The sequence below is a fragment of the Hyperoodon ampullatus genome, assembly GCF_949752795.1.
Source record: "Hyperoodon ampullatus genome assembly, chromosome: 6".
In the NCBI taxonomy this organism is placed as follows: Eukaryota; Metazoa; Chordata; class Mammalia; order Artiodactyla; family Ziphiidae; genus Hyperoodon; species Hyperoodon ampullatus.
The window spans coordinates 104,385,481-104,408,945 of NC_136919.1; the positions used below are offsets into that span (position 1 = coordinate 104,385,481).

The following is a 23,465-nucleotide window of genomic DNA, read 5'->3' on the forward strand; positions in this document are numbered from 1 at the left end:
TTTTCAAAAGCCTCTAGTCTAATTAGAATTTTGAGAGTTAGAATTTTGGCCTCAATTCATGGAGGCCAAGGACAGGAAAACTCTGCATTTGGCATCCTTTTCTGGTCCTCACAGAACTCTCCCATGATGCTGGTCTGAAATATCCTGCATTTCAGTTAGCTTATTCACCAGGACACAAGTACAGAACTCAAGGCTGATTTGTTTTCAACCTCTTAAACAAAAACCACAAGATGGAGGTAAGGTGTATTTGATACAATCAGAAATATTTCAAGTATAATTCACATGAAACGTAACTTGGAAAATACAAGTGCTCTGATCCATATATTTTAAAAGGCTTTATGTAAACCTTGTGTCAGAAGATAGCCATTAGTTATTGAAGATGGAGGGCAAAGAGATTATATACGAAAAGTATTTTGAGGGACTATCTTGTGCTTCATTAAAATAAATGTTCAGGTTAATTATCTGAAGTAATTAGGAACAAATGAAGAGGAAATCTACAGAAAAAGAAAGCAACCAGAATGATATCCATCAGATAAGATTTTGAATATTCTTTCACTCTGAATTCTTCTTTGTCAGCTAAACTTATTTTCTAGATCACTCTAATTTCCACAGGTGAGCCTTGTTCACATTCAGTATCAAAACTAATGATGACATTATTATTTTGGTTTCACTCTCCTTTTGGCATCTTTATGTTTCTTCCGACAGTCCTAGAAAAACATAAAACCGAAAGCCTTTGTTAAAAATAGCGGTAAATACTTTCCAAGGTGTTTAGGAACTATAAAGTAAAATTTAGGTTATTCAGTGTCAGGGTTGTAGAAGCCATTTTGGAAGTGCTCACTTGGAATGTACAGGGGATATTCAAACTTTTGGCTTTAAGTGTTTACAATGGAAACTGTAATTCAGTCTTTCAAAAGTCTTATGATTTCCTGCTACTTAATAAGCATGGCCAGAACTCATTCCAGTCACTCAGTGGGGCCACTCTTCAGTCTCCTTACTGCACCATGGGTTGAATGAATTAAACAACTTAAAACTTCTCTTCCAGCACTATAATTCTGAGCATTTAAGTCATGTTCTCAGTTATCTTAAGTTTCATGCCCTCCTATATTCTTACACCAGGCAAATATTAACACAAAGATAACACCATATATATTTTTTTTTTTTTGCGGTATGTGGGCCTCTCACTGTTGTGGCCTCTCCCGTCGCGGAGCACAGGCTCCTGACGCGCAGGCTCAGCGGCCATGGCTCACGGGCCCAGCTGCTCCGTGACATGTGGGATCCTCCAGGACCGGGGCACGAACCCATGTCCCCCGCATTGGCAGGTGGACTCTCAACCACTGCACCACCAGGGAAGCCCCACCATATCTTTTTAATTAATATGGAGACAATGAATATGAAGATACAACTACTCACCATACGCAAGCTGTTTGTTCTGGCCTCCCAAGAATTCCTGCTAATATTACTTCCCACTCCTCTCCAGAATAAGTCAGAACCTAAAAGGGGAAAATAAAGAAGGACAAGACAGCCCATTAATATTAAAACAGACAATATTCTAGTGCTGGCATTATCAAGGTCTTCAATTCTAGTTAAGACCATTTCCCCCCCACCCCCCCAGCCGATTTATGCTAATTTTCAAAAATATCTTGTTTTCTTTACAAAATGAAAATGTAGAACTGCTAGGATTTTACTGTTTATAAACCACTTACTATTATGTAACTTGGTTTCTGTTTGTGTTAGGCTTAAGAAATGAGTTCATTGGGCCTTCCCTGGTGGCACAGTGGTTAAGAATCTGCCTGCCAATGCAGCGGACACAGGTTTGAGCCCTGGTCCAGGAAGATCCCACATGCCAAGGAGAAACTAAGCCTGTGCACCACAACTACTAAGCCTGTGCTCTAAAGCCTGTGAGCCACAACTACTGAGCCCGCATGCGACAACTACTGAAGCCCATGCGCCTAGAGCCAGTGCTCTGCAACAAGAGAAGCCACTGCAATGAGAAGCCCATGTACTGCAACGAAGAGTAGCCCCCGCTCACCGCAACTAGAGAAAGCCCGCACACAGCAACAAAGACCCAATGCAGCCAAAAATAAATAAATAAAATACATTAAAAAAAAAAAAAGAAATGAGTTCATCAACAGCCTCAGAGTTTTCATGTGAACTTTTTTTTCTATTTTTTTACTGAAGTATAGTTAATTCACAATGTTGTTAGTTTCAAGTGTACAGCAAAGTGATTCAGTTATACATATATATTCTTTTTCAGATTCTTTTCCATTATAGGTTATTACAAGATATTGAGATAGTTCATGTGAACTTTTTAGGGTACTAAAGACTTAGGAGTTTTGTATGTCTAGTATCTCAGCAAACCCCTGGAACAAAACAAGCCCTTGTTGAGGTTAGTGAACAAGTGAGGGAGGTGGCGAGTGGGAGCTTTCAGTTTTCCAGAGCTTTGCAAGTCAACATGCATCTGTCTAACAGAGGGGGCTAAAGCACATGACACTGCAAAGGGTCAGAATTTTTCCCAATCAGTTCTTACTTGGATGCATGTTAGTATATCAGAATGCGCTATGGTGAGAGCTGTACTATTACCTGTTCTATACCATTTAATCAAAAAATAGACTTACCATGAAGTCTCTCATCATTCTTAGAGAAAAAGAAATATCTAGTGGTCTCTTTCTCAGGTAATGATACTTCTCTGAAGTGAGAGAGAAAGAGAGAGAGAATTGGCCACTTAATTTCAATATTTAAGAAATGTTTACACTGTAAGTATAAATGAACTATTCCTTAAATATATGTGCTTTGTGTTTTGCTCCTTTTTCTTTCCTGAGTTAAAGTGATACCACCCTTTCTCTATTCAACATTCTTCTCTTCTACCTGAAACTTTGGTAACAAAGACTTACTTAAGTACAAGCTCTATCTTCCCTGTGTAGATTGTTGATATTCTCACCCCAGCATTGCTACCCAATTTGCCAGCGTTTCCCATGGGGTAGCAGCCAACGAGCTGAAGCATACTCTTTCCAGATCAAGGACTTCAGTGGCAGGTTTTCTTCCCCATGCACGTCATATCCCCCACCCAGTCTACCCAAGTTTCAAGGAAAAGGAAACATGCTCCCAATTACAAAAAGGCTACAGAACTCTCTGAAGGAGCCAAAAAAAGAAAATTGTCTTGAGAAGCTAAGCTTAGATACTTCTATAACATTTCTAAAGCATGTCTAACTCAGATTTTATGAATTATGAAATAAACCTGGACAGAAACACATTACTTACCCAGGGCTGGGCTTTTTGTCATCTGTTTCTTCAGTAACATCTTCCTCTTCTGAACTGCTGTCTTGGAAACGAGGGTCTCCCTGCCAGGCAATCTTCCCAGGTTTCACTGCCTCAACTCTATAGGTCTCTATATCGTCATGACAATGAAAGATAACACAATTGTAACCTAACGACCGATTATTTGTGGACACACTAATTTACTTTCACCATGCGCTCATATTTCTAAATTTCAAATATCTTAATCATTAATTCAAAATATGTAGTATCTTTTTAGATTTTCAAATATTGAGAGAAGCTATTATCATATTTTTGGGCATTGCTAGGGTGATCTGATAAGGAATATAGTAACACTATAAAAAGATATACAAACTAAAGGTTTATAAATGAGCAACGCAATTTAAAAGAAAAAAAAAAAGCATGGCACCTGTGCTAGCATGAGAAGCCTAAACTGTAACATGATGCAGTGAAACCAGGTTGCCTTCCTGCTTATTCATAAATGAGAAAAGGAACATATCTTTATATTTTCAATTCCCAAAACCTCTTTCTAAAACTGCTGAAAAAGCTTCTGCTATAAGATGTGGGTGATCACCTCACAAGTCCTCATAATTTCCTAAGTACACAAAACACAGCTCCCAGGTTGCTGAGGTGTCTTAGTACTCATTTCAAGGCCACTTTCTCACACTTGGCTCTCAAAGTTAGAAGAATTAAAGACAGTATCTATATCATATCAACTCTGTTCAACAGTTTAGGACTGACCTTGGTACTCAAATGGACAACACAGGCAAGAGAATGAAGTAAGCAGAGCAATGATATATTGTGTCTTATTTAGAACAATTTTGGAAAAACTACTAGATTGCTAGACCTCTCTCTGGAGCACTACAAAGCTGGCATTTAATACTCTCCTGCTAAACACATGGATACTACTTTAACTTGTGATCTTTAAAGTAGAGCTTATTGTTAGCTGTGCATGTATTCTCCTGTATAGGTATATCTTGCTTTTTTACAATGAACTTCCAGAAAAGCTACACTTCATCTTAAATAATAGGTGAGGAGCAACTTCCTAAGGAATAGGTGTTTTTAACTTTTAGACTATGTAGGACTTCAGAGGTAAACCTCCTGAAATGGAATGCCAAATTATTTATACTGGTGCTGATACTTTTCTCTAGGTTCTGGCAAATCTCCAAGGATAAAGTTTGAAACAGCTGGTGTATTGATGAGATAGCATATTTGTATAGAGCAAGGGTTACCTATTTCTTCCCTTTCCCTACCATATAGCACTGGTTTTCCTGAAGTCATGGCTTCTCCAACTGCATCTAAGATACAAAGCTATTTAAATATATGACTTCTTATATTTCTTCATGACTATTTCTACTCAGCATTAGAAGGGATGCTGCACATTATTCTCTGGCTTCCCTTCATATGGCAGCTATCTAGAAGTTTGCTTCCAAATGCAAGAACAATTTCTTACTGTGTTAAACACAGCTCTAGGCACAGTACATTTATGGCCATGTAATGCTGACTGCAATACTGTAATACTGTTTATACAGATGGAAAAAAGAATCCGTTCTTCAGCTAATGTTAAATCATTACAGTTACAGTAGATTCAATCAATTAAGTTCAAACCGCTTTAAATGAAAACGTTTAAAAAAGAAATGTACCTTCCTTTACATTTTTAGTGTGTGAATCAAAAAAGGAGAATGTGAACCCGGTGGGCTGTTCATCCCCAGTCATCAGAGCTGTAGGGTCCTGGACTACTTCGGCTTTCTCTCCATCAGAGTCCTCATTCCAGGGTGTGTTGTCTTCCTTTTCAATGGTATCTTTTGTAGTTTGGAACATTTGTTTTAAATCCGTAGCAATGTTATAGTACATTTCTTTAGATACCTCAGGTAGCTTCTCAGCTTCCTCCCTTTTCTTCTTTCGTTTTGCTTTACTGCATTGACATATATAGAGATATGTGCATCACAAAGAAAGTCAATTTTTGGAAAATTTCCAGAAATCAGGAAAGAAAAACACCTTGGATAACTTTAGTCCCATCCTTTCAACAACCAAGAGGATCTACATATAAAACTCATAAAGGCAGAACCTTAACCAAAAAGCTTTTTATAGACAAAACTAATTCAAACAGCTCCAAGTATTAAACAAGAATCATATTCTCCTATCTCTTATCCTCTGAACTACATTTCAGAAGTCACACCTAAGATATTAGCTATGAGTAAGAAAATCACTTAACTGCAATGGGCCTCAGTATCCTCATTTGTAAAATGAACTATGTTAAACCACATGACTTATAAGACTTTTTCAAATTCTAAAATTCTATGAGTTTTATGACACTGGCATTAAAGGATTTATTCATAATTCTGTTTTAGAAATGCCTTATAAATGTGCTAAATCTAGTCTGGGAATGAAATTTTTATATTACCATCAACCTGCTCTATATTTAGGAATATGTTTTTCTCTTTGATCTTAAACCAGAGTTACATGGCAGTCTCCAATATTGAGTTTTTAGCTAGTAAAAGATTAAAATCCTCTTTTCTATTAGAGTCTACTCTATTTACTAGGCCAAATATTCTAACTATATTACCTAAAATAATAACGTCCTAAATGATCATCTTATTGGTGGAGACTATCTTACAGAGAGAAACTTTTTAATTTTTTTGTGGTATGCGGGCCTCTCACTGTTGTGGCCTCTTCCGTTGCGGAGCACAGGCTCTGGACGCGCAGACCCAGCGGCCATGGCTCACGGGCCTAGCCACTCCACAGCATGTGGGATCTTCCCGGACCGGGGCACGAACCCGTGTCCCCTGCATCGGCAGACGGACTCTCAACCACTGCGCCACTAGGGAAGCCCAACATCCTAGATTTTGAACTGACACTATAAAAAGGTGAGACTTCTGGGGAGTCTACAGCAGGGTTGAGCATGTTCTGCATATGGTAGGAATATAAAACAATTTTTGACCAGAGGACAGGTTGTGGTAGTTTAAAATATGTCCACAAATTCCTCAATGCCTCTCTCTTCAGGAAGGAGTGCTTAATCTCCCCTTCCCCTATAAAAGTATGGGTTGGATTTAGTGACTTATTTCAAGAAAATTGAATAAGGCAGATGTGTCACTGTGTGACTTCTAAGACTATGTCATAAAATACACTGTGGCTTCCTCCTTCTATGTCTCTTTTGGGTCAGTGTTATGAGAGCACTTAAGCAGCCTAATGGAGAAGCCAACAAGGTAACTGGCTAATGGCTATGTGAGTGAGATATCTTGGAAGTACATCACGAGGCTTAGGCAGGCCTTCGGAGACTGAAGCCCCAAGGAACATTTTGACTGCAACCTCTCCAGAGACTACCCAGAATCACATTGCAATGTGGAATCCTACATTGCAGGGAATGTTTATGTTAGTTCTACTTTGGTCTGGTATGCGATTCTTTTTAAAAGAAACCTTTAATTTTGGAATAATTTTAGATTTATAGAAAAACTGTAAACAGTGTTCCCAAATAACCTTCACCTAGTTTCCCCTCAAGGTAGCATCTTACGTAGACATGATACAATTGTCAAAACTAAAAGATTAACACTGGTACACTACTATTAACTAAACATAGACTCTGTTCCCAATCCACCAGTTTCTCTACAAGTGTCTTTTTTGTGCCAGGATCTAATTCAGGATACCACAGTGCCTTCAGTGATTTTAAATAGCAGGAAAATCAAGAAATGAAATCAGGCAGTTACTGGTTGCTCCATATATTTGCCATATTTATCAAAATGACAGCATATCTATAAGAAATAGACACTCCTACCACACTAGAGTAGTGCAGTGGATAGAATGGTTGCCTCCAGAAAGATATGTCCGGGCCCTAATTCCTGGAATGTGTGAATATTTCCTTATTTTGAAAAAAAGGTCTTTGTAATAAAGTTAGGGATTTTGCAATGATGAGATTATCCAGGCAGACTCTAAATGGAATCACAAGTGTCCTTATAACAGACACAAAGATGAGAGACAAATAGAAATGAGAAGCCCACATGAAGATGGAGGCAGAGACTGGAATAATATAGTCACAAGCCAAGGAATACCACAGATTGCTGGCAGTCACCTGAAGCTAAGAGAGAGGCACGAAATGGAGTTTTTTTCCCCCTGAATCTCCAGAGGGAACACAGCTCTTCCAATAATCTGGATTTCAGACTCCTAGCCTCCAGAACTGTGAGAAAAATTTTTGTGGTTTTAAGTCACCAATCTGTTACAGAAGCCACAGGAAACTAATGTAAGTAGAAGACACCTACTAGAGAAGGGGCACATATCATCATTTCTATGCATGAGTCCTTTGTCATAAGTAAGACTCTCCACCACATCAATAATTCCTCTCTTCCCCCTTCCCTGTTCTTAAACTAAATACAATGGGGACCAATGGATGTGATATTGGTTACTATCTACTTTTCTCACTGTCTGAAATGAGATTAATTCATATGAACCTGCTACTAAAAGTAGTAGCTTAATATACCTTTCTTTTGGTTTATCATCTCCTTTTCTTTCATAAGTGGCATGGTCATGCCTTGTTGGATCATAACGTATGATGTCCCTATTAAAGAAAGGAGAGTGATAAGTTGGAAGAGACAATTCAGAACATTAATGCAAAAAACTAATAGCAAATTATAATGCAATACCAGGGCAATTCCATTTTTTGAGCAAGAAAAAGGCACATAATATCAAAGAAGTGTATTAGGAGCTCCTTAGAAGCAATCATATTTTAAACTATCTCATTTTGACTTGTCCTGGATCTTTAAAAATGTTTAATATTATTTTAAACATACTAAAATATATATGGATAAAATGATATGCTATTGGGATTTGCATAAAATATTTCAGTGAGGGAAGTAGGGGGAAGTGAGTAAAGGTATCAAAGAGAAAACTGGTCACATGTTGGTGATTGTAGAAGCTGGGTGATGGTACACAGGGGTTTCATTACACTAGTCTCTCTAAGTTATATGCTAGAAATTTTCCATAGTAAACAGTTACATTTATTAATATTTAAACAGTTGTCCAGTTTTTTTTTTACTAATAATAAATACAGAAATAATTTAAGATTAGTTTCTTGAAGTGAATCACTAGGTCAAGGTAAGTAAAATTTTAAGGGTCTGATACATGTTGCTAACTGCTCTCCCCAGGAAGTTTAAAATGGCCTCGTTTTATGGCAAAGGAAAAGAGGGCAGAATGGGATGAAACATAAACCATACTTAAATTTCTTAGCAGCTACTGATCCTTTGCTTGTAGAACTGCTTAAGTTGATGTGCAAAACACTCTGCACAACATTCAGGGCTTTCAACTTTTCTGCAGCAAGCTCTTCTTCCTCAGCAGTTTTCTTTTCATTTATTTCTTAGAGGGAAGAGGATAATTAGTCATCTCTTGGCAAACATAACTTGAGAAGTCTCAATAATCAAATATTTATGAAGCACGTAAACATGTGCAAAGCACATTAAGATATGAAGAAGAAAAGTTAAACCTTGTTTTGCTAACCCCCCTATCCCCAAGTTCCCCAATGTCATAGTGAATCTAGAAACTGCATGACCAGCAAACAAAATTCCCATTTCTGTTTGTAATTATAAAAATGAAATCTGAATTTAATGGCTTTCAGTGGCAAGTCTAAAAGTTTTTAAGGTAAAGATTGACAAATGTAATAGAGCAAGATACTAATTATAAAACTAAAGTGATTAGAGATTCTTTGATTTTTTAACTTTCTAAAAATTAATCTAAATTACATGTAAATCTAAAAATGAAAGATAGTGAAAGATGCTAATTTTACTGACTATTAATATGATGTTAGTAGACAGTTACTTTAGCCTTTAGATTCAGTAATAAATATTGCAGGAAGAAAGCCTACACACAGGGCACTGTGGAAGCCTAGAAGCTTGTTATCCTTAGCTACTAGAAACAGACAAATATCAGAGAACAAAGTTAAACATTTAACAGCTAGTTTGGATTATAGATAGAAATACAAAAGAAGTCTAAGTAAGCCTTAAAGACCTTTTCAAATTACTGCAGGATATAAACAACCAAGTAACAGAAATAAACAGAATAAAATGCTGATTTGAATAGTTCTCTATAGAGATGACCCAAAAGTGTCTAAGGGTTCAAAAGAGGTAAATATTATGTTCAATTGGATTAAGAAATATTTTATAAACCAGGTGGAGTCTAAGGTAGGAAAGACAAGTAGATCCCCTGAGGAGGGAGGAGAGCATGCCAGGCAAGGGAAAAAATGAACACATACATTGAAATAAGAAAGTTCAAAGAGTTTACACTGCATTAGGTTAAACCATATGAAACTGCTAATATTCAACAATTTTTGACTTCAAAAAATGGTACTTTCAATTTTACCCTAATATTGACCATTAGGAAATAGAACACAATGCTAGAAAGGGCTCAAGGTATTTGTAGACTGGCTGCAAGGTATTTGTAGGCTGCTTACCTGCAGGACAGTCTTTGTGCAACTCACAAAAAATTCAGCTTCAAAAGTTGGGAAGGAAAGAAATAAAAGACAGAGATTCTATGTCTGACTGCCCTAAGAATGGAAGTACCATCAACAGAAACAGAAGGGTCCAGAGCACCTGAGAGATTCAGTTTGGGATTTGCTGCATTTTAACACACGTTCAGGGACGCCTGTGAGAAATATCCATCAGGCATTGAGAAAAGAGTAATTGGGAGCTCAGCAGAATAGGGGCAAAGATGACCCAGATTTGGAAAATATTCACACACAAAAGAAGGTTAAAGCCACAGGGACTTACAGAACCTTTACATATCTAAAGGCAAAGCGAAAATTAGGAACCAAGAATTAAGAAGAAAATAAGGACGTTATAGTGCAATGGAAGCAAAGGGAAGAGAACAGTTCAAGAAGGAGGATCAACAGTGACAAATGCTACAGGCAGGCTGAAGAAGCTTGGGAAGGTGCCACTGAATCTGGTGAACCAGTTAGTATGTGCAGGGAACGCATACTAAAGAGTTGTAAAGAGACAGACAAAAGTGGCAGAAGTTAGAAAGCAAACTCTACGTATAGCTTCTAGGCTATTCCCAAGGTTCTGTCCATTCCTGTTTTCAACATGGAATTTTGAGTGAGAAGCTCTGACACATAATTTGCTGTGGATCCTGGAGAACTTACTCTCTGAACACTTGCTTTCAGAAGTGTACAATCTACACAATAATCACCTCAAAGAATCAAGAGCATCATTTCCAGAGGTCGTATTTTCAATAAAAAGCCAACTGCTTCTAAATTAGGTGCAATTTATTTTTTCATTTCAGGTTTAGAACTGAAAAAAGATGGGAGTGGCAACTTGAAGACTGGCAGGGTTGAAGAAATGGCTTTTTGAACCTATGAGACCTATGTCTGTAGAAAGAGGGAAGAGACAGAAGAAAGGGAAAGTATGAAGATGCACATAAGAAAGGAGGTTAACACGAGGTAGGAATGAGGAAGATTAAGATGCAGATTAGATTAACTCACGAAGAGGAAGAAAGTACGGACAGAGTAGTTCTGAGATTGGAAAGGAAAGCAGGGAGCTCACTTGAGGTGGCCATCCTCAAGTGAGGATGGTAGGAGGTAGGAGGTAAGGTCTTTGGCAAAGGATAAGAGGAGAAGATCTTGTAGAGAAAGTTTGGAACCACTGGTGTGGAAAATAGTATAGGAAGTAAGAGCAGAATCAGGATGCTTCTGGTAGCATCACTGCTGTTAGATATATTCACATGGGATGAATTTACGTAGAGTGACATTCAATGGTACATTGTTTTTAAAAACCTGCACCCAGCACGCACGCTGGAAGGAAGACAAACGTTTCCTTTAAGTAAGCCGAGCGTGATGTAACTGTCTTCCACAGCCTCACCAGGACCTATCTACTGCCAGGTAGGGTCCTTGCCTTCTCTCTAATGCCAGGGACAGGATGATGGAAGATGGTATCTTTGGTGGATGCTAACTATTCCCATCTTTTCTGGCAGCTTCAGGTAATTAAAATTTTATAAATAAATTAATATGTACAAACAAACTCAAGAAGTATCGAGTAAGCTAACTATTGGATTACAAGCTCCACAATTCAGTGTCTTGGGGTACAGAGCTTCTCTATGTGTTAAGTGAAGAAGCTAGACTACATGACTTCTCAAGGTCCCCCAGCTCTGACATCAGGACTGTTTGTTTGGACAATAAGGCAGTTACCTTCCTGTTCCTCTTCACTATCACTTTCTAGAAATCGGGAGTCCATGCGAAATCTGTCATCAGTGCCAAAGTGAGACTGCAAATCCATGAGCTATAAGACAAAACACAAAGACAACTGACAGCCATATTCCCAAGAAATTACTTATAAACAAGACCTTCCAAGTATACCTCCATGCCATGAAATTCACTACATTAATGTTTGCATAACCTCACCTACCCATGAACCAATCAGAGAGGGTCATGGAGGACTCACTATCAAAATAAACACCTTAACACTGGAGTGTGGGTCAAGGTCTGCCTGCACTAACCTAGATTTAAGGACTATGTCGAAAAATAAGGACATGTTGCAAGTTTTATTATTTTCAGTCTTCACTAACCTTCTGTCCAGCTCTGCCCTCAAACTGAGGTTTAATTCTGAACCTGTTACTGTCATCTTCGGAACCAGATTCCTCATCATCGCTGCTGTCAAAGAGCTTCCCAGAGGCTCCACCCATGGACTCCTGTTACATAGGTAAAGACAGAAACATTTATTAATAACCAAGACAGTATTTCCTTCATTTTGTAATCTTCCTCCTCACATGTATGGAACAACCCAGATGCATCTCCCAGGAAAGACTGGATGGTGGTTAGAATGGAAACTTCTGACTCAGTGGTATCTACTTGGCCCCTTGGGTCACTAAATCCAGAGGCTCCTAATGCAGCCTGGAATGGGGGGAGTTATTAAATGTGTGAACACCTTCTGCAGGGTTTCACTAATATTGATGTCACTTTGCAGATGATGTGGAGGATAGATTTATGTGGGAGAAAATCTCTAAGGCCCCTGTGGTATCCATGCGTGATGGTCAGGGGAGCCTTGGGTTTCATTGTGGCTCCCAGAGGATTTTACGTTGAGCCCAGCATTTGTGTGCAAGTCTTGGTATGCAACATGCAGAAATGGATCTGCAAAAGTATAGGAATGCCCACCCTCAATTTCTTACTTTTACTGGTTCCTCTCCTGGATGGTTTTGCTCCTGAGTGGATGTCTCCTCTGTTTCACTTTCACTGTCGGAACCAAAGATGATGTGCGTTGGCTTGTCCTCTGAATAACCATCCTAGAGTGGGCATCAAAAGCATTACCCTTAAGACAACCCCTCATCTCCTTCCCCTAGCAAGTCTATTTCTGACCCTATTTTCTTATCTAGTGAATGCTGCCATCATCCCAAGATAGAAACTTCTCTTTCTCTCCATTTCCAGTTTATCACCAAGTCCCATCAGTTGGACCGTCTTGCTATTTTAAAAATATATTCCCACTGTCACTGCCTTGGTTCTGGCTCAAGACCTCCCAAAGGCTGTCTGTCCCATTTGATTTGTTGTTCTCATCATGTCCTGAACCATCTTTCCCAAACAGAAGTTGGCAAACTTTTTCTGTCAAGAGCCAGAGAGTAAATATTTTAGGCTTTGCAAGCCACATATAGTTTTGGTTCTCTCTTCTTCTTCTTTTTTAAACCCTTTAAAAATGTAGAAACCATTCTTAGCTTGGAGGCTCTTCCAAAATGGGCCATGGGCTAGTGGCTTGTGAGCTCTAGTTTGCCAACTCCTGTTCTAATATATACACAACTAATCTCCATTCCCTTGCTTCAAGTTCTTTAGACTTTTCACAGCCTTGAGAATAAAGTCCAACCCCTGTAGCCTCTTCACACCTCACCCCTACTTCTCTCTCTCATCTCATTTCTCACCATCTTGTACTCTATATATTTAATCACACTGATTGTAAATATTCACTTTTGTACAAACTGTTCCTTTATCTTGGAATGCCTTTCCTCTCTCTTTGTACCCTTTTACCTCTGCCAGACCAATTCCCACTGATCCTTTCACACTGGACTCAGTTCAGCTGAGGAAGCGCCGGCTCCCCACCCCCCTCTGCCCCACCACTGCTAACAAATTGGTATCAGTGTGCTGTCAGAGCACACAGGCGCACTTCTTTCTCATCCCATGGAACTGAACTGTGACCTTCTGTCCACCACACTGTAAGCCAATACCAACCACCTAACAGTGATCCTCTCTGTAAATCTGGCACTTGCTGTGAAGGCCTGGAATTTCATAGGTAGTTAACAATTGTTCAAAGAATGAATAAAGACTCATTACAGTAAATCTTGGTAAGATATGAATCACTTGGCAAGTGATTTATATGTAAATTCAGACATATTAGGACATATCACTTAACTGTATCAGTTACAGCTTCTAAAGTGATATCCGGATATACTAAAGATACAAGGACACAAAACACAAACATTCAGCTCTAAAGGAGCCTGCTTACCTTCGTGGGAAAGAAAGGTTGGACTTGGAAACGAGTTCTTGTTAAACCCCTAGACTGAAAATATACTCACCAAATTTGCCAGAGCATTGTGAACCAACTTCTTCTGTACTTCTTTGGCTTTCTGCCTTGCCTCTAAGGCTGCCAAACGCTTCTGATTATCTTCAGCGTGCTTATCCTTAGCATTAACATCTGATGAACCATTAACAGAAAGTGGGAAGTCAGTTTTGCTTCCCTGAGGGTCTCTCCTGGAGGAGACCTCTGGTGATTTCTCAGGGGCCTTGCGGCTGCACAGATCAGGCCTCTTTTCGGAGCTCTCTCCTGAATTTCCAGTCCCGTGGCAACAGTCTTCATCAAAGTCTCTCCTGGGAGTCTTGGCACTAAGACTCAAAGATTTCTTATCTTTCAGTGGCAATAGACTAGAAATAGGATTTTCATTTCTCTTTTCTGAACTGCTAGGGAATACCACCTTGTGAGCCTGGCTCTCAAAAGTAGACTGTCTCTTTTGAGGCTGAATTTGGTTTGAGTCATTTGCCTTCTTTGCATGTTGGAAAAGAGTCAGTTTACTTGATGGGCCATTAGCATACAAGGACCATTTTTTCATGGACATGCTCCTGGGATCCTCAAGTTTCAAGGATTTATGATCTTTATTAATACTGTTAGAGGCAACACTCTCTTTCAAGGATTCTTTCACTGATTCCTTTCCATAGAGACAGCCTACTCCCTTGAAAGCCTGGAATTTTGGCTTTAAGGTATTTTCCGTTGGTTCCTGTTTTCCATGTGGGTTCTCTTTTCCTTCTAAAAGGGAAGCCACAATCTCCTCAGGATGAATACACTGTTGGCCTCTGTGGAGGCCACCTGGAGTTCTGTGGCTCTTGGAGGCCCTGTCAGACTTGGCAGTGGTTTTCCGGCCATTGCTCTCAGTATCTTCTTTTGGCGCCTCCTGGTTACTGCCAGCCAACTGTTCCAAATCAGCTAAAGTGAGATTCATATGGAGACAGGTTTTCATCATGATGTTATACTCCTTATCTCCTTCAGACTCGGTTGATTCTGATACAGTATCAGCATCTTCACTGCTACTGGACTCAGTCGGAGATTCACAACTAAGAGGCTTAATTCTGTGACTGAGGGCTATCTCTTTGCTTTTTCTTTTTTGTACTTTAATACAATCAACAGAAAGATCACATCTTTTTCTATTTTTCAAATAAGTTTTCTTGTGCATAGACTTTTCTGTTTGTGAAAATTCTACACTGTTTTTGATCTTATCAGAATTTTTTTTCATTGCAATGATTTCATCTGTATCTCCTGAATCAGAGTCACAATCATTTCCCATAACATTATCTTCACTACTGAGGCAAAAGACATTATTTTTGATGCCTAAACCTGTTGAAGTATGAAATTTGTGAAAATGTGATTTAAAATCATCTCTTACAACTTCAAAGGGATCATTTTCCGATCCATTTATTGAGGACCATGTAGTTTTCTCTAGGTTTTCCTCTCTTGCAATCATTAGTCTTAATTCATCTTCAGAATCAATATCATCATCAGACATGCTATTTCTCTTTTTGGTAATTTCTAAGTCAGAAGTCTGAAAAACTACATTTTTAAGTTTCTGACTATCAGAATCAGGTACACAGGGTGATTTAGGAGTAATGGAATTATGAGGTGTATTTTGTGCAGCCTGCTGTTGTATTAAATGTGGACTCTCCATTATGCTACTAGGTTTTGGTCTCAAAGCCAGAGATGCAGTGGAACCCTCATTCTTCTGCACTTTTATTATCTTCTTGGCAGGGCTGTGAAAGTCAGAGAATTCTCCTCGTCGTTTCTTACTCACAGGATCATTCCCTCCTTCCAATTCCCAAGTGAGGCTGGATATAGGGATAGCATGTGTGAAATCCTCCCCTATTTTCTTTAGGTTGTGGCAGTATTTTGAGGGATCATACTTTATGATGTCACCAACAGTCAAGGAAGAAAACAAAGGCACTAGGTTTTAGAAAAACCTATCAAACTGGTAAAGCAAAAAGAATACTGTTTAATCTTGAGCAAGTCATTGACTCATCTTACCCTCAGTTTCCTATTAAACAAAATAAGGACTTAATTAGGTGATGCAGGGTCTTTGGAACTGACATGTCCATGGCATGTCGAGAGTGAAAAACAAGAACCATCACTATTAATTGGCAGAAATTACTTGGGCTGCATGTGTATATCACAGCAAACTGATTCAGATTATATTCTAGGTACAAGAGGTCACAAGACTTTTCTGTAAATCTGAGAAGTCTATCCACTGAGCTAATACCATAAAGCGGAGTATAGAGAGGAACCCAGAGGGGGCACAGCTAGATACTAAGTGTTGGTATCTCAAACTTAAGACTCAAAGATTCTCAAACTTTTTGGCCATTCCTGTCTTCTCAATGCTGGCTCATCCTAGATCTGATTCTCTCAGCTCAATGACATCCATTTCACATTTTACTCTCTCTGCATTTTGTAGGTCTTTCTTAGAAGGCTAATAATTCTTTATCAGGTCTTTGTTGCTGACATTGTCCAGAAAGATTCTAGTTAATGTCACTGTGCTGTAGTGACAGCTGGCATTTGCTGATTTCCTAAAACATATGAATAGACAAGTATAAGTTGCTTTAATCTATCACTACTGAAAAGTCCCTTTGTTCATTTAGTAACTACTGAATACATGGACAATTATATGTGAGGTGTGCCAAACAGTGTCTATTGTCTCTTGGCTTTACACTGCCCTTCCAAATCCTCCTCTTTGCTGTCAGTGGTACCATTGGTGGGAAGCTGGAAGGTGAAGAAGAAAAGAAGTATTTCCCTGACTTTAGTGCCACTGGCAGGGACAGCAGAACCAGCAGCTGTGGCCAGGGCTCCAGGGGCCTCAATAGCCGTGAACAGTGAGGACACACCTCTGTTCGAAATACCTGAAATTGCTTCTGCTTCCCATGACACACAGGGTTAGAGCTAAAAGAATACAGAAGTCCTCTGCCCAGAAGTCCATGACACTAGGAATTCAAGGTCTTAGACAATCTGACCTCATTTCCTCAGGGGAATGGGCATCTGAATTTGCTCATACTGGGTTCCATACTATTTCTCCATCCACCATTCTTCTGCCTGTCTACACATTTCTACCTACTATTTTCCTCTCTCCTAGACTCCTTCCTATTTCTTTCCTATTAATGTGAAACTTATCCTACTTCCTCTAAAGCCTTCTTTAATGATTGTGCTGTGTTCCCTTGTCCTTCTTTAGCTCCTTTGGCAATGGCTTTGAATCCATGTCAAACAAGAAGAATGAGGTATAAATTAGTAAGTCAACGTGCTTCTTTAACAATCATCATTTGTATCACTTGCATAAAACCTAATTACATTCTCTCATTATCCTCTAATTGTTTCATACATGTAGGTAGGTGAGTCTTACCTTACTTAGAAATTGGGAACATAAAAACTGTTACACAAACATCTAAAGATTTACTGACAGAGGCAGTGAAATTCTAAAGGCATGAAGTAAACTTTTGCAAATATCCACATCGTAGTAAACAATCATTTCTCTGAAAGGTCAATTGCTAAGGATATTTTACGTTTATGTTGATTCTTTAGGTGAAGGACAGGTAGGACTCTTCCAAATTTACTCACAACCCAATTCTAAAAGAAAAAAAAATACATTTACTATACTTGTCACAAATGGAAAAGATTAATCACACTGCATAAATGTCACTTAAAAATATTTGAACTCATAGTGGACCACGATTACTGTTGGGTTTAGTTTTCTGATAATGAAACACGAGTGCTCAAAAAAAGTGTATCAGGAAAGGAAAAAGAAAGAAGGAAAATTGGGGCAGTTATCGATCCCATATAAACCATGTAGGATGTTACACAAGTAACAGCCATTAAAAAGGCAAACGTGGGACCTGCCTGCACTCCTCACCACCTATGCCCCCTGGGAGACTTGCCTCCACTTGGGTTTTGATTTCCCTTTCTAAAACGGGGGAAAACTGTGCTTTCCCAAGAATTGTAAATGCATTTGAAGACCATAAAGCACTATCTATGTTAACTGCTTCAAAGCAAGAGAAAAAAGCAGTTGCTTTAAAACATGATGCTCATGGTCACCTGGTCTCAGGAATTGGTTCCTGAGCTACTCAGGCTACCAGAGGAGACTCACTTTGTGCCCTGGTACTTCTGTCCCTGGCACAGCTTTCACATGGAAATCCACCACTCCCATCTTTTCTAACAAGTTGGTGTTGCTTGTTGTTGATTTTCCTTTCTCTGCTTTTGCTTCTTTTCTCTCCTGGGCCAATCTGAATCCAACAGAAAATATAAATAAGAGTTAAAATAACTAACCACACTATTAACAGTGCTTCTGTTTTGTTTTTTAATACTGTAAAGCTGTTTAACTTTATAGAGATCATTTAGGGTCTCTCAGTTTTTCCCTTTCAACTTATGTACTTTTGGCATTTTATCTATCCTTAATCTTTTCACTCTTCCTTATGAGGAAGAGGTGTCTTTCAGAGCCTAATATGCTAAGTCTTGAATATTTCTACTCTCACAACAAAGAGAATGCAGAACGCCAACGCAACCTTCCAATTCAAACTCCGCCACCTTATACAGGCCTGGTCAACTGTGTTGACCAATTCTCATTGGCCTCTTTGCCCCTGGTCTGTCGCCCTTATATTCCAACTCCCAAGATTCATGCTCCCCAGGCACAACTGCATAGATACTCCAAGGCAGCAGCACTGTGTGCTCACCTGCTCAGGACTAGGGCCCCGGTTCCTGCATATAACAGGCAGCAAAGTGCTGCTGAATGAAAATCTCATCACCACCCTGTTCACAGAGGCCCCCAGCTGAAGAACAAAATCAAATTCTCACCTTCGTCACCAGACCACTCCCTCAAAACTTAGTTTAGACCTTATTTTTCCTTGTGGCATTTCTTTGGCCCAGAACAATCTTAAAACGCTCTTGGTCACTCCATCTGTACATTCCTAAAATATCTCCTATTTTGGAAGCACCCAATCTCATACAATCTTTTCTCCCTAAGAATACTTTTAGGATTTAAAATGCTTTAATAGTTTTTACATTGCCTTGTTCTTAAATCACATGCATAATTAATCTTATGCCTCTCATACAGGGATTTCCTATTACCTTTATGTTTTTGTATGACACTTTCATTAACAGCCTAAAGTCAACTTAAGCAATTTGGTACTATTAAAATTTTAAAAGTGCTTAACTATATGACATAGCAACTCCTTTTGTTGACATAAACCCCAGAGGGACCATCCTCAAGAGTCTTCTCTTATCAAGAGGAAGTGGAAATGGTCTAAATGTCTATGAGTGGGCATTGACTAACTACACTGTGGCACAGCCATTTTCTAAAATAGTACTAAACAGTCATTACAAGAAGGGGGAAGACCTACATCATCACAAAAGGTTGTGTTTAAAAAGCTGAAATAAGTATATATTTTTATGGGTTAAAATATATGTATATAGGAGCATTACAGTATCTTCTTTGGTGGGGTCTGGGGTCACAGGGAGTCACAGTTAAGAAGGATTTTAGCTCTACTTGTAATGCATATATTTGCTAAAACTGTAATAATACATTATTTGATAGTTTCAAATCAATTAAGTAAACATATAAAACCACTTACAATATAAAAAACATTGGGTCAAATCATGTAGAGCAAATCTTACCTGTGTAAAAAACTTTCCTTTGCTAGCTGAATTTGTAGAGTTCCACCTTTCCATTTTGTTTTATTTAAAACAGACATACCTATAAAGCAAAGAATCAGTACCCAAGTACATGGCAATGCAAAAATATATTTCAGCATGTGCTTTTACTAATTAGTTAGTACCAAAAAAAGAAAACCTGCTTATCACAAAGACACAGAGGAAATAGAATAAAGAAAATGAGACCTGGAAGGAGAAGGCTTAGGTCCCATTCTCATCTTGACCACTTATTAGATCCTTACACTCCCTACTTCCCCATGTAATTGAAAGATTTGAATGAGGCAAATGTGTAAACCATAAAGCAAAATTTGTCATTTGTTTATAAAGTAATGCCAGGAATCTGTGGCAAATGGCTGGTATTTATTTAACATTTCATTGTTATTTCCCACACTAAAACTATAAAACATTAATGTAATTTTCTTAGAGTGAATCAGAGGACACTGGAATCCTGCAGCACCTCACTTTTATTTATCACCTCATACTAATTATCACTGTGAAACTTGCAAACATATTAGCTGCAAGCAACTAAACTGTGTTTAAACTACTGTGCCCTAGTAGTTGATTTTTCTCAACATCTGCTATCAGCTTCCTTAATAATTACCACTAACAGAAATTTCTATGAGGTAGGTACTATGCTAAGCACAAAGATATTATTCAACTTAATCTTCACAGTAATATTATGAGATAAGCAGTATCTTGGTCATACATCAGATAAGCAAACCGGGTCTTCTAGTTTAAATAAACTGCTAGGTCACAAAGCAGAACTGATGTGTTCTTAACTGCAACATATTTGTCATATCTATTTCCTAACTGAACGAATCAATTTTTTGCAAATGAAATTACAAAAGGCCAATGGCCCTCCTTCTCTATTAGCATGTTTCCCGCTCAGTGTCTTTTGACTTTTCAGTCTTCAAATAATTAGAATGCATTACTACATCGGTGGAAGTATGAATTATCTCCCCCTCTTTATTCATTGAAGGTCACAGGTGGCCCTCAGCTTTACTAAACTTATCGATGGAGGTTTCATAATTTCAAGGATATGATCTAATAAGGGCATATTCTAAACCCCTCTCCTAACAGCATTTAATAAGAAGAATTAGTTGCCTGAGAAATGAACACACTGGGGAGGTGGGTATTTCATAATATCCAGTGGGATATGTGTAACAGGCAGTTTCTATTAAAGTGTGGTCCCTTATCCACAATATTTGAGAATGCCATTTTTGAGCAAACTCACTGGCAATGTGCTACCGTATGTCATTCACTATGGAATGAACCTAAACCTCCTGAATTGTAGGATATGGAAACTCTCTTGATCGTGGTTGACCCTCAGGATGAGTTAAAGGTGGATGTTTAGACTTAGAACGAAAGCTATTCCAAATTACATGGTGACATGGACTGGTAAATAGTATAGAAAACATTCATTACATTTTTTCAGGTCTGCTTCTGCTACTCTGATGTTGACATATGCAAAGACTTTCTGTGGGTTTCCTAAAAAAAAAAAAAAAAAAAAAAATTAAATTTGTACCCAGAGAACAATGTAAAAATTATTAAGTTTCTAAATTTAAAGAAGAGCTCTTAGAAACTTACTCTTTCAAAGGAAAACCTTGTTTATTTATCATTGGATACAAAGATTGCATTTTTTTAAAAGCATGATTATCTAATATGTAAGAGAAAAATGTTAAGTACTCAGTTAAGGAAACACTTTGCATGTTTGTATGTTAGTGATATTCTACTTAACAGGACCCTACTAATTATTAGAATTTTAGCTCTGAAAACTGAAAGCTACATGTTTCAGAAATTGGATGTTTGGAAATTCCCTGGCAGTCCAGTGGTTAGGACTCCCCGCTTTCACTGCTGAGGGTCTGGGTTCAATCTCTGGTTGGAGAACTAAGATCCCAGCAAGCTGTATGGCCAACCCCCCCCCCCCAAAAAAAAAAAACAAAAACCGGATGTTTGGGAATTTAGAAATTTTTGATTTCAGAAACGTAATTCTGGGCAAGTTCCAGGTCACACATAACACCTCCGGAGCATAGGAGGGGGAGGGATGGGGGTGGGGGGTTACTACAACAATATCATGTAATGAGATACATATCACTTTCAGTGTTCAGGGCTAACATTCATCTCTTGGGTTCCTTTATTTTGTGATACTTGACTTCAGTTATATTTGCCTTTAACTACCCATGAAGAACTATAAATTTACCTTGGTCATCTTTCCGAGTGATGATTTCCACATCAGAAACTTCTCCAAATCTGCTGAACTGATTTTGTAGGTCTGCCTCAGAAATATTCTGGCCAAGGCCACCCACAAAAAGGCGCTTCGTTTCTCTGTTGGCTTTCATCAAGGCTGGGCATACACTCAAGTATTTCTAGTGGAAAAAATAATTATCTACAGAGAAGAGCTCTTTCCCTTAAATCCTCTCAAATCTAAACAAAACAAAACAAACAAAAACCCTCAACTCCTTTCCCTGAACCTTCTATGGCAAACTAGTTGCCTGGAGCTGTGTTTCACTTCCTATTGTATTGCTCCAAATTTTATCTCCGGAGACTCTGTTCAAGGCCTACATCCACGTTCTTCATGAATGCATTTTGGAACAGTACCTCTACACACAGACACAGGTACAGGCACATACTTTCCCTTTAAATGACCACAATATTACACTCTACTCCTCCCGATTTTACTTATCCATATTGTTAGGTGTTTTTCCTTTATTCATTCACTTTGACAAACGCTGACAGAAATGGGATGGGACAGGTTAGCACACGAAAAGATAAAAAGCTCTCAATCCTCAAGCTCCTCACAGTCACATAAGAAGTAAGCAAATGCAGCAATTGCAATACTATGTCACAACAGAAATATCTACAAAGTGCTGTTAAGGCATAAAAAGAGCAACTGATATCATAGCTAATATAGACTTTTTAAAAAACACTATGTGCCAGCGTTGTACAAAATAGTTTGCAGGCATCTTTTTTCAGATTAGCAGGAGAGGTTAAGTCACTTTCCCAATGCCATTCAGAGAATTAGCGGTGAAGCCAAGATTATAACCCAAATCTAATTTCAGAACCTGTAATTCTTTACACTAGGGAGATTGTTGGATTAGAAGGGACTCGGGAAAACTCTTCCAGAGGTACTGAGATTTGCAGCTTTTCATGAGATCTCTAATCTCATTTAGCACCCGCCTGGCGCTCAGCTCCCAGACTCCTCCCACGCGCGACCCCAAAACAGCGCCAAAAGCCCTGAGCATCGCTCCTGATCTAGGCGTGAGCCACGGCCTACATCTTCCTGGTAGCTTCCTCCGCCCCCAACCTACCCACCCTAGCCTTCTTCCTCTGAGCAGACTCAAAGACGAGAATGGAGAAGGTAGGCCAGTTGGCCTCGGCACATCCCATGCCCCAAACCCACTCCTCACCACTTCGTTTTTTACATCCCGCGCAGTTTAGGGCCGTAACTTCTAGTCACGTGTCCCAACAGGTGTTGCCTCTCTTACTTCCTACTAGATTTCCAACCCAGCATCCTAAGGTTCCACTACCACTCTCAGTTCCCCAGTGCTCTTTATTTCGTTTCCAGGCTTCTGGGAGACCGCGATCCCTCCGTTCTCTGTCTCAAAGTCCGCGAAAGACCCCAGACTAAAATTCCCTAATTCAAACTGTAGAGGGTTATCACCTTGTGCTCTCCTGGATATGGTTGGCGGAAGTGAGGGAGGGGAAGAAAAATAAAGAGACTCCCCACCATAAGTGCTTCCGGAACCTCTTCTGTGACTTAGTCGTTCTGGTTGCTCCAAGGCGCCACCAGGTCGGGGAGGGTAGGTATGCCCTCGACCTTTGGGTTCGAGGGAGTCAACCTCTTGAAGCGTAGGGACTGCTGGGGGACAGCTGTGAAAAAGTAAGCAGGGATGGCAATGAGCCTGGGATGCTTGCGAGCGCGGGTTATAGGCTCGGGAATCGCGCGTCATTCCCCTGCCTCCCCCGCCGAGTTCCGGGATGGTTCACGCCAGCAGCGCGCGAGGCTTGAAGAGC

At 39.2% G+C, this 23,465-nt stretch overlaps 1 protein-coding gene across 2 annotated transcripts; it reads right to left on the reverse strand.

Annotated features, from left to right (window-relative positions):
• Positions 1-251: 251 nt before the first annotated feature.
• Positions 252-21,805, reverse strand: NOL8 (nucleolar protein 8; the record flags this gene model as incomplete). Of its 2 annotated transcripts, XM_079706298.1 has the most annotated exons (16): positions 252-707; positions 1,411-1,490; positions 2,616-2,686; positions 3,259-3,385; positions 4,917-5,188; positions 7,745-7,822; positions 8,478-8,616; positions 11,435-11,525; positions 11,812-11,934; positions 12,412-12,525; positions 13,801-15,710; positions 17,312-17,375; positions 17,893-18,028; positions 19,416-19,494; positions 20,877-20,939; positions 21,652-21,805. In XM_079706298.1, the coding sequence occupies 16 exons, from the start codon at positions 21,788-21,790 to the stop codon at positions 657-659; spliced, it is 3,537 nt and encodes a 1,178-aa protein (XP_079562424.1). In that variant the 3' UTR covers positions 252-656. The 2 variants fall into 2 exon arrangements, with proteins under 2 accessions (XP_079562424.1, XP_079562425.1); XM_079706299.1 differs by lacking the exon at positions 12,412-12,525 and having other exon boundaries at positions 21,652-21,790.
• Positions 21,806-23,465: the final 1,660 nt, after the last annotated feature.